The sequence below is a fragment of the Vitis riparia genome, unplaced genomic scaffold (genome assembly GCF_004353265.1).
Source record: "Vitis riparia cultivar Riparia Gloire de Montpellier isolate 1030 unplaced genomic scaffold, EGFV_Vit.rip_1.0 scaffold460_pilon_pilon, whole genome shotgun sequence".
NCBI lineage: Eukaryota > Viridiplantae > Streptophyta > Magnoliopsida > Vitales > Vitaceae > Vitis > Vitis riparia.
This window is the reverse complement of record NW_023269682.1, coordinates 26554-37734: the sequence shown is the minus strand read 5'-3', so window position 1 is coordinate 37734 and position 11181 is coordinate 26554. Positions and strand designations below refer to the sequence as shown.

The window sequence follows — 11181 nt, the reverse complement described above, 5'->3', positions numbered from 1 at the left end:
AATTTTTCATTCTAAAGAAAGAGATTATGATGTGTCTTTGGCTTGTCACCAGCTTCTCAATTTTTAGGAAAGAATCGAATTTTTGAAGGCTTCATGGTAGCATAAGCTTGCCAATGCATTGATCATCCAGTTTTTAGTTCTCCATGCCCTTAATGTCATTAAGACCCAAGATAACTTTTAAAATTTCCTTTAGATTTGCTGGGTTGAACAAAGAACTTGCACACACGCAGAGCTCATGTGGAGCAACTTGTTAAAACTGGTTTTTTACTGAAGTGGCCATTTCATTTTCTTAGCTTTTGCTTGAATATTAAATTATATGGGTAGGCATCTCCAAACTCATTTTTCGAAAACAAAGATAGGTTCTTGAATAAAGAACTTTGAAACAGTACACGCACATGTGGGACACGAAGTGGAGATTGAACTTCATTTTTTAACAAAATCTTCTATAGGCTGCACTTGTTTTTCTTCTTTTTTGGGTATTTATTCAAAATTTATATGGTTAGAGCACTTTACTTGTTTCTTTTCTAGAACATACAATTTAAAAATGTCTAATTAAACATAGTTACTAAGCTACCAAAGATGAGTTTTCCAACTCTGTTTTGGTTCTCATTAGATATATAGTTTACATTTTTGGGTTGGCAATTATTATTCTGGAATTGTAAGGAACCAAAATTGCAGACTTCTACATCATTTGGATGTGTGTTGATAAAAGATTGCTATTGTTGTGGTGGGTTGCTTTTACTTCTCTTCCCCTTAAGTTATCTAGCTCATCTATCAATACATTGGTATTGCAAGGAACCTCTTCCACCTCTTCGTGCACTTGTTTGAGTTTTAATACATTTGTAATTTGATTGGCATAGAAGTCCTATTATTGCTGTTTTGCTTTGCAAAGAATAGTCTGTACGCATGTGTTCCATGGTGTACATGTTAAAGTTTATGGTCACTGACGTGAACCCTTGTACAGTTGTGCCATAAGAACATTCAACATTTAGTAATGATGGCTGGAGACAGAATAAAACATGCTAGCAGCTAGGTATCTCTTACTGGTGGCTCACTAGTTTTATTTCTCTGAAGCATCCTTGATCAGAAAGAACTCTAATTATGTTGTTGTATGGAAATATTTGGTGGTTTCTGTTCATAGAATTCCAATATTCCAGTTGATTCTGTTGCGTATGAGAAACCATTACCCATATTCATATTTTGTTTATTAGTGCCTATCTTAAAATAATCTTACTGTTGACAATGGTTAGAATAATCAAAAGGAGCAACAAAAATTATTTTTTAAGACTTTAAAGTTACATTTTTTGTATATACATTTTTTAAAATATAACTTTTTCGTATGAGAACATAGTATATTGTGAGATGAAAAAACTTTTAAGATCACATTGAATATGCATTATTGTTTGTTCAACAATATAAATTGTGCTTTATTTCAATAGTTGATGGATGCCACAAATAGAATATACTGTTATATTTTCGTGGGAGGCAAACTTGTCCAAAAAAATGATGGCCTTTGGGAATATGTTGGTGGAAGAAGCAAAGGTATTCACATTTATAAAGGAATGACATTTGAAGAATTCATCACAAGGTGTTAGAAAAATTCGACATTTCCCTTCATGTGAGGAGGATGCACTACACCCTCAAGTTTAACCCTAGAGTCATCCAAGATTTAGAAGATGAGGATGACTTGGATAACGTGGTTTCCCACAGTGATGACTTTGCAAATGTGTACATAGTCGAGTCACCCGGTGTGGAAGCCATAGAGGCAAATATACCGAATACACAGTTGGCACTTGGGTAATGCGTTTTCACTTGGATGTCTATTTAAAATTTGATGAATATCAATTTTACGCATTATGTAGTCTAATTTTGGTTATGAACGTAAATGCAGAGGTCCACATCCTACGTTTCCTTCGTCTAATGCATCATGCGATGCAAGTCCTAATACTATGATGTTATCAAGAGGTTTTGCATCGCGTTGTGCAGATAGTGAGTACACCCCTTTGGAATCAAATCGGTTTCGTGAGGCAATATTAGGTTCCGGACATACATTTAAGAATGCAGATGAGTTTCGGAATGCAATATACCAAATGTCATTAGCTGGAAGGTTTCAATACAAGTACAATAAAAATTCACCTACTCATATGTCAGTAAAGTGTTCAATTGAGGATTGTCCTTGGAAGATAACAGCTCATGCTGTTGAAGGAAATGAAATATTGCGAGTTTATACTTACCAAGTTAATCATAATCATATAGCTCAAGATGAGTGTTCAGCTAAGGTGCGGGTTTCTTCCAAGAGAGGTGTTGTTGTTGTTGAAGACGTGTTTAGAACAACTCCTGAATACCTTCCTCGACAACTTTGCAAGGATTTTGAACGTGATCATGGAGTTCAATTGACTTATAACCAAGCATGGCATCTTAAAGAGAAGGCAAAAGAGCGTTTATATGGATCTCCACGTGAGTCCTACGCATTTTTGCCTTGGTTATGCCATAGGCTAAGGGAAATTAACCCTGGAACTATTGCCGAGTACACTTCTCATGAAGGTCACTTCAAGCAATTGTTCATTGCCCATGCATTTTCAATTCAAGGGTTCACCATGGGGTGTCGACCGGTATTAGCTATTGATTCTTGCCACCTAAGTGGTCCATACAAAGGAGCTCTTTTGTCTGCCATTGCATATGATGCAGATGATGGAATGTTCCTCTAGCCTTGGGTGTGGTTGGTTCAGAAAATTATGAGGATTGGTATTGGTTCTTGGAGAAATTGAAGGGGATCCTAGATGGTCAAGAAGTAATTATTATATCAGATAGACATCAAAGGATATTGCGTAGTGTTTCAGAGTTGTTTGGGGTAGAAAATCACGCCTATTGTTATCGACATGTGAAGAGAACTTTTCAAGCTTCTTCAATAGGCAAAACATTAGGGAAAGAAAGGGAAAGAAGATGCTTTGTTGCTTTTAGACAACATTGCATATGCTCGGTTGGATATAGACTACAATGAGGCGTTTGAAAACTTGTGCGTTTTAATGGCGACCTAGCAAGGTGGGTGTGGAGAATAGTCCGGAGCATTGAGCGATGTCAAAGTTCCTTAAAAAACGTTGGGATAAAATGACAACTAATATTGCAGAGTCCTTCAATGCGTGGTTAAGAGAGGAACGACACCAAACAATTTATACGTTGTTGTTGATGCACATGGATAAGCTTGTAGCCATGTTGGACACCCATATGCGTGGTACAGATAAGTGGAAGAGTGTGGTTGGACCCAAAACAGAGGAAAAGCTAATGTCAATATCACGAGATCTGCTCCGATTACTGTGATACCTATTTGGGTGGGACGTTCAAGGTTTTACTGGAGATGTTTATTTGGTTGTGGATATGCAGCAACATAAGTGTACATGTCTAACATGGAAATGTCCGGTTGCCATGTCCACATGTATGTGCTGTGATCCGCACATTGAGACACATGTGTATGACTATATCGACCCATGTTTTAAAGTCTCCACCCAACATTTGATTTACTCGGGTCAGTTTCAACCATTACCAACACACAACATGCCTAAAGTTTGTGAGGCTGGGACTTTGCAAGATGGCCAAGGCAACATATTTCCTAGTCTCCAACCCCCGCAAGTGAGACGTCCTCCAGGAAGACCCCGACAAAGGCGTATTGAGTCACAATTTAGCCATAAGAGAGCTATTCATTGCTCTCGATGCAATGGCATAGGTCACAATCGGTCTAAATGTAATAATCCATTGCCGTGACATGTTCATTTCTTTGCTTGTAAGGTTTTCATTTTGTGTACATCCCTCATTGTTCCATTATTTGCTTTATGGTCATGGGGTTGTTGCTTTTGGATGTTATGTATTGTCTTTATTATAGACACGATGCAGTACTTTTTAATTTTTTTTATAAGACTACTTTTTAATTTTCATTATTTGGAGTTGCTTTCATTACTGATTTAATTTGAAATTGCACTTTCAATGTGGTATCCTTTAACTTGATGTATACTTTCACTTCCCTATTTTAAGTATGTCCTACTCACATCATTGGATGCGTGCATTTTTCTTGTCACTTAGCTGAACTTTCGTAGTTTTGTACTATACTTGCTGTCTAGTTATTCAGTTGGTCAATTTAGCTATGCGTAACATTCTACTTTTCTATGCCCAATGATGCAGTTATAATATTAACAATGGCTGGTAATGGCCTAGATGGTTCTGCTGCCAGTTCACTCCCAGTATCGGTATGGTTCATCATACTTGCTTATCTTTGTTGTTTTTTGCATTGTTCCGTTGCCAACATACTATTTGAGAGGTTTTCGCTTCTCTGGTAGAGTGCCACAAGAACTTATAATCAATAGTCATGCAATTTTAATGTATTGTGAGAACATAAATCAGAATGCATATTGGTATCAAAATGGGTAAAATTTCATTTATGATATTTTACATATTTGAATTGGTGTGAACAAATGACTCCCTTGTTTATATATAATCTGAAATCATTTTATGAAATTTTCATTGCTTGCATGGCTACAAAATGAAATTTTCATGGAAAGGACACAAGTACAGTTGTGGTTCTCAATGCTGCAAGCTGGAAGTAGTGCAAAATTCAGACACTACTAAACCTTTGCTCAAAACAAGCTGAAACAAAACTACAGACCTTGTGCTATTTGCTCAATCAGGGACTGCGATTCATTCACATCATCATTTCTTTCAAAGACTTTTAGTGTGTGGTGGTGAAGAAGTTATAGAATAGGCCCTTTGCATGCTTGAATCAAAAGCATGGGTAGTCATATAGGTTGTCCTTATTTTGCATATTCTTGAATTCTATAGTGTTTCCTAACTCAAGTTGATCACAATAGGATAGAAAATAAATGTTAAAAAAGTGCAGTCAGAGCTTTTCCTTTGTATAGTTAATAGTTTAATGGGCTTTGGAGAGTGGAGTGTTGGATTTCCTCTGAAAAAAAAATGTTGCATGTTTTTACTTGTGGAGAAGAATTTGTGGATGGAGGGAGTTGGGGGGAAACCATGTCAGAAGCATTGGCCAGTACAAGTCTCATCCATTCAAATGTTTGCATACCAATGTGAGATTTCAGAGGCTGCAGTGTCAGATCTATTTATTCTTTCCCTTGTTAATGTGGGCTCTATCCATGTGCAAGACAACATAGAGACAGAGACTTGAAACCTATATTATAAGTAAAATTGGTCAGAGTCAGGATCACATTGAAGAGAATTGCCATGTTGTGGAGAATAAAGGAGTTGGGGTCCATCATATTTAGTGGGCCGTATGTGGACCAGATTCTGGAGAGAGAGCCATCTGTTGTATTAATGACTAGATGGATGGATGGATAGATGGATGGATAGATGACCATCTGTTGTATTGATGACCAGATTGGACTGTGGAGGGAGGGAGAGAGGAAGAAAGGACAAGTAACCAGTCTTTGGGAATTTGATAAGGATATTATTGAACTGTCATGCAACAATCCCTTTTGACAACTAGAAAACAAAAAGCCTCATCTTCCTCTTTACAAAAAATGCCCAATTATTTTTCAAAACTGGGGACTCTTTTTGGAGAGGGTGCTTATGTGCTGTATCAAAGTTCTTTCTTGTGTTTTTACATTCTTTTCTACACAAAACCGATCAAAGTTGTGATCAATCAGTCCCCGATTGAGCATATAGCACAATCAAGATTGCAACAATCAAGATTGTTTGTATTTGCATGACTTTGGCTCTCCAGAAGATAGCTTCAGCAAAGATGATATTGATTCAGCATTCACAACATATGTTCTTTTAGGAGTGAATCACCTGCCCTCCCCTCCCCCTCTGTGCAAGTTTTCTCTTATCATCTTTAACATTGGTCATGATTTTCTTATGGTTGCTCTATTTGAAGTTTTTATTAATTTAAGGAGATTAAATTACTTACACAACTTAAAATGTGCCTGTTTTGAGTGAAGAGGGTGGGAAGGACTTGGACAGGGAAAAGATTTTTGTGATCAGCATGTGTTTTTCTTTTTTTTGTTTTTTTGTTTTAACTTAAGATCATTGGTGAAATGATCTGGATCTTTTCAACCTGAAATGATTTGACAAGATGAATTGGTTTTTGGTAACTTTACACTGTATTTGCATATTTACATTGAATTATTAACATTATGTATATACTGTTCTTGGGGATTTGTTGATACAGTTCTTTGATAGTGAAAAAACAACAATACTGTTACAAGGAAAACATGCTTTCTGGTGCTTTTGATCCTTGCTATTAGTGAAGAAAATCATGTTACTATTTGTTTGTTCACATTTAAAATTCTGCTGCTGGAATATTGATGTTGATAACTTGATATGGAAGTAGATGTTCATGATTTGTTAAATTTTAAGATGCAAGGTCTTTGTATAAGTGAAACTTAGATTAACTGCCTCTCCAAAAATACAAGGGCTCACTACTATCTGTATTTATTTGAGAAATTATGGGGTTAAAGAAAATGTCAAATCATGCTTGTAGTTTTTATTATTTCTTTATTATTATTTGCATTCTAATTCAAGCTGGTCATATTGATAACCAGCTCGATGGTTTGGGATAGAGTTCAACAAATTGTTGGTGTGACAAATAATACCCAACGTTCAGGGAATATTCTGCCTTGCTAGTATTTGTTGTGCATAATGTGTGTGCATTGCTAATATTTGTTGACGCAATAAGTTGTGTTTGGCTCTTAAGGCTTATTTGAGATCTTTCCTGAGATAGGTGTCTGTTGTGAACATGCACCACGATTGTTTATGTTACTGCATCTTCTGAACCCCCATTACCTTTGCCCCCTATGGGCGTGTTGGTGCTTCACTACCTTGGCTCCCATTGCAGCTTGCTGCCATTAGTTTTTTCCATTGCTGGCTAGGTCCAGGTTGCTTAATGATAATGAGTCATTAGTCTACCACTCAATTTTATGAGAGAGCTCCTCAAATTGTTCTATGAATATTAAAGGATTATTATAGGATGAAGGAGTTGTAAAGCATAAAGTCAAAGGCCATGTTAGGATCTCAAACTCCTACATCAGGTCAAGTATTTTTCTATTGATGGGTAAGGAAAATGGAATTACCTGTCCATGTTGCAAGTGCAAAATTACTGGGTTAGGGTTGAAGGTAACCTAGAGCATTTAATCATTTCTCTGCAAGCTATGTCTTTATATAAATTCCTTCCACTTCTGCATTGTTTATAATATTTTATAGGTACACATATGCATTTTATTTCTGTATTGCCTCTCAATTTTGTATTAGTTAAATGTTGTAAAGTTGGAGCATCACCTAATATTAGAGACTCCTTCATGCAGTTGCAACAATCTCCAAGGTTCAGTTCATTAGTTTTAATTTTGTTTACATCCCATTTAAATGACTGGAAAACTGGATTGCTGTCAGTAGCACCCAACCCATCTAATGTCTTACCCTGCTGTATATTATTTCTAAATACAAGCAGAAAAATCTTTGTAACTTTGAGAAATGACAGCTTTACTTTTCCACTTATTTTTTGCATTACCAATTGCAAAAATGTTGCTATTCCTAACATGTCCATGTTGTCAAACATTGCATGCAGGGCACATCAATGTTTACACGATGCTCAGCTGCAAGATTTAAGAAACTTTGCAACCGGTTACCAGAGGCAAAAATACAAGCCATAAGAGACCTCAAATATGGAGGTCTCTTAAACTTAAACTGCACAGAGGTGTGCCACAACCTCTGTATCTTTCTAATCCAACATTTCAATGTTGGATTTAGACGGATAGAGTTCTCAGCCCAGCAACACTATCCTGTTACAGCCACCGATGTTAGCCTCATTTTCGGCCTCCCAACAGAAGGGCGGATGTTGCAGGTGACCTCTACATCATCAGACCATCCATTTGGGACTATTCGGGCATGCGAGGAGAAACTCCTGGACTTACCTGTTGGTGAGGAGTTTCGTAGAGCATTCATTTACTACGCATGTGCCACATTGTTGGCCCCCACGTCTAGGCTCAATGGTTGCCGTAACTTGTGGCATACCATCCATGAGGATGGATTCCGAAATGACGTTAATTGGGCCCAGTTTGTGCTTGACCAACTGGTTGAGGGAATTAGGCGATACCAACAATCTAAGACCTCTTGGGTACATGGCTGCGTTTTATTTCTACAGGTAATGAACTTATTCAGTCTGTCTTCCATTTTGTTATATAATTTTATTGCACAACATAGTCACATTTGCCTACTGATGTTTGTATTTATTATGCAGCTGCATTATGTCATTAAATTCCAAATTCCTTTAGTCCAAGTCCCCATTACAGTGCCCCCAGCATTGGCATGGACTGATGATTTGATTAAGCGACGACTAGTCGCTGAGATAAAGGAGTTTGGAGCATTCGGACATGCTGAGATTGATTTTGTAAGTTATGCATGCATACATATATTGTCATTACCAGCATAACACTCATTATTTAAGTACTAATCTTCAGTGCTAATTATAGGCATCCCAGAGATCTCCAACCGTAGACAGAACTATGGAGCTAGAGACTAACGTGGACCAAGACACAAATGTTGAAGCTGAAAATAGTGATGTAAGCTGTTAATTTTTTAAACACTTAATAAATGTTCATTTCATTGTCATTGTAATTTATTTTTACTTCTTAACTATAAAGAAATATGTTGTTGTCACATTTTGTTCTCAAAGATTGACATCAATATCATGTCATAGGAAATATGGCATCAATATCATGATGCAGAACGAGCAATCGACCAATATCAACGGGGCATTCAGCAGCAACTGAGAATAATGCGTGGCCTTATGCATAAGTTAGGGAGTCGAAGACATAGCGGGGTCAATTCAGATGCGGGTGGTCACTCTACTATGCACCAGCCAACACTCCCACAGCTGATGACCATGCATTCCCTGGTGATGAGTACATGGCTTCGCATGCTGCAGACCATGTGCTAGACACACCAGATCGTGTTGTCGCCCCTGAGTATGACTTGCAGCCTAGTGTACCCATTAATGTAGTAAGCGGTAAGTGATAAAATTTATGCAAACACCCATATGGTTAACAACCCAAGTACCCAATCATAATGTATACCTTTGCTGACTAGTTCTAAATCTCGTATTGCAGATGGTGAAGAACAACCAGAAGGTAATGTTGTCCCACCAATAGGAACGTCCGGAGACGCCGAGTGCGTCGAATGGCTCCAAACCTGTTGTCCCCATACATATCCCAACCACAAACCAAACAATCTGCCATCAAAATTGACCTAAAACAAGCAGTTGCACTGGTATTTGGAGATGATTTGGATGCTAGGTAACATACTTCAGTGACACTCCTCTCATTGTATGATAGTGAAAACACAAAAACTAACTTGTTTTTGTTTGTAACAGTGAGGAACTAGTGTCTATGCATGACACTATCCTAACCAGAGGCAATTTGGGCTGCTTCGAAGGGAATGGGTGGATAGGAAACGACGTGCATATCACTTCTTATCCCTCTTTATATATTATTTTAATTTGAAAATGAAAGTGTGGTTCTAATATAATTAGTTGCTTACACTTTTATGATATATGAAATCAGGTCGTCGATGCCTACTGTAGATTGTTGCAGTATGAACATGAACCGAAGTCGAAACTGTTTCTATCCCCCTACATAGCTGTAATGATGACTATTCCATTAAATCCTTGCTTAACTTTATTTTTTGTCTTGAACCAGGCATCACATACAATGACAAACCTGATATTATCCCCTATTTGACATGTAGGAAATGGTAATCCACTCCCAGGCAAAACACTTAGTGAGGGAGGCAGTTATTGGACGCTTTGAACCACATCTGTATCAGATTGATATTCCATATGTCAATGTTAACGAGGTGGATTCCTATGTTTAATGCTTGGATTTGTATTTTTATCGCATGAAAGTAAAATATTTAGATGTATGTTTAATGGCAGTCTATTGGTGCAGGTCTTCTTACCGGTTCTCGTAAAGAACCATTGGACATTGTATGTATATGACCTAGCAAACAGGAGAATCCAACTGCTAGATTCTCGTCCTGGTAGGAAGAAGACAATGTTGAGTGGATTTCAACAAAATCTGGTAAAGTAACAAGCAACAACTAATAATTTGTTAGGTATGTCTTCCCATAAAAATTTCAAATGTTGCGTTAATAAATGTTTCAGGCCAAGGTTGTCCTGTGGTTGGCTGCCCACAAAAAAGAGGTCCCTTATGATTTGAGGACATTCAATTTCATAACACCTGATGTACCCCTCCAACCTAATGAGTGAGTGTTGACCTTGTAGTCCGGGATATTGTATAGGATTGCAAGTTATTTTAAGTTCATCTCTTATTTATAATTCCACACTTAATAACGTATTGGTAATTATATTGACGTAGGCACGATTGCGGAGTTTTTGTAATGAAATTCATGGAATTGTGGTCAATGGGGGGGTTCTCCAAATCAATCGATGTGGTACGTAGGATCAATTATCTATGACTATCTCATTAATGTTAAAATAGTTAGAAAAGCCTAATTAATTAATTTGTTGATTTGTTGCTATCAACTTGAATGAATGCAGGGGAAATTGAAACATTACAGGTTGAAGATCATGGGGAGTATGTTGTTCTCAGCACAAAATGCACACCGAGACCGTGTCCGTAGAAATTAAAGGGGATTGTAATTTGTGATAAGACTGTATAAAGTTAGCACATTTGTATGTAATTTATGGTGGACATATGTAGTTCTTTAAATTTTTTTTTTGGTGCCATCTGCGGAAATGAACACTGGGATTATGGGATTAGTCAGAGTTTGATTGTTTTTTGACTTAAGTTGATTGTCATTGCATTGTAAGTAAATAGGGAGAATTAAATCTAATTAGAATGAATCAGGAAGAGACTTGATGTCAGTAACTATTCTTCGTGGCTGTATGCATCTTCTTGATCAGGCTGCCAGTGAGAGAGTAAACTTCTTGAAGACTCACTTGGTAAGAATAAACTAATGCATTTTCAGAGTATGAACCTCATATTTTATTCTGTTTTCTTTAATTTTATTTTTTAAATTATAATATGGCTTTTGGATTGTAATTCTCTTTAGGAGGGCAAGCCAAGACACTAATGTTTGTTCACATTAGCCCTGAACCGGATGCTGATGGAGAAACAATTCAGTACTGAATATTGCTGATTTTGGACTTGCAAGGTAAAA

General features: G+C 37.1%; 3 protein-coding genes across 3 annotated transcripts; all 3 read left to right on the top strand.

Moving 5' to 3' along the window:
* The first annotated feature begins 1627 nt into the window (after nucleotides 1-1627).
* Nucleotides 1628-2708, top strand: LOC117909898. The gene is made up of 2 exons (XM_034823949.1): nucleotides 1628-1797; nucleotides 1892-2708. Exons 1-2 carry the CDS (start codon nucleotides 1628-1630, stop codon nucleotides 2706-2708), a joined length of 987 nt encoding a protein of 328 aa, XP_034679840.1.
* Nucleotides 2709-4187: 1479 nt separating this feature from the next.
* LOC117909897 lies at nucleotides 4188-8941 on the top strand. Its single transcript, XM_034823947.1, has 5 exons — nucleotides 4188-4238; nucleotides 7571-8146; nucleotides 8243-8392; nucleotides 8475-8564; nucleotides 8702-8941. Exons 1-5 carry the CDS (start codon nucleotides 4188-4190, stop codon nucleotides 8939-8941), a joined length of 1107 nt encoding a protein of 368 aa, XP_034679838.1.
* Nucleotides 8874-10844, top strand: LOC117909888 (ubiquitin-like-specific protease 1A). The gene is made up of 9 exons (XM_034823935.1): nucleotides 8874-9010; nucleotides 9111-9296; nucleotides 9374-9458; nucleotides 9564-9641; nucleotides 9748-9855; nucleotides 9948-10079; nucleotides 10163-10263; nucleotides 10377-10452; nucleotides 10559-10844. Exons 2-9 carry the CDS (start codon nucleotides 9181-9183, stop codon nucleotides 10646-10648), a joined length of 786 nt encoding a protein of 261 aa, XP_034679826.1. The 5' UTR covers nucleotides 8874-9010; nucleotides 9111-9180; the 3' UTR covers nucleotides 10649-10844.
* Nucleotides 10845-11181: the final 337 nt, after the last annotated feature.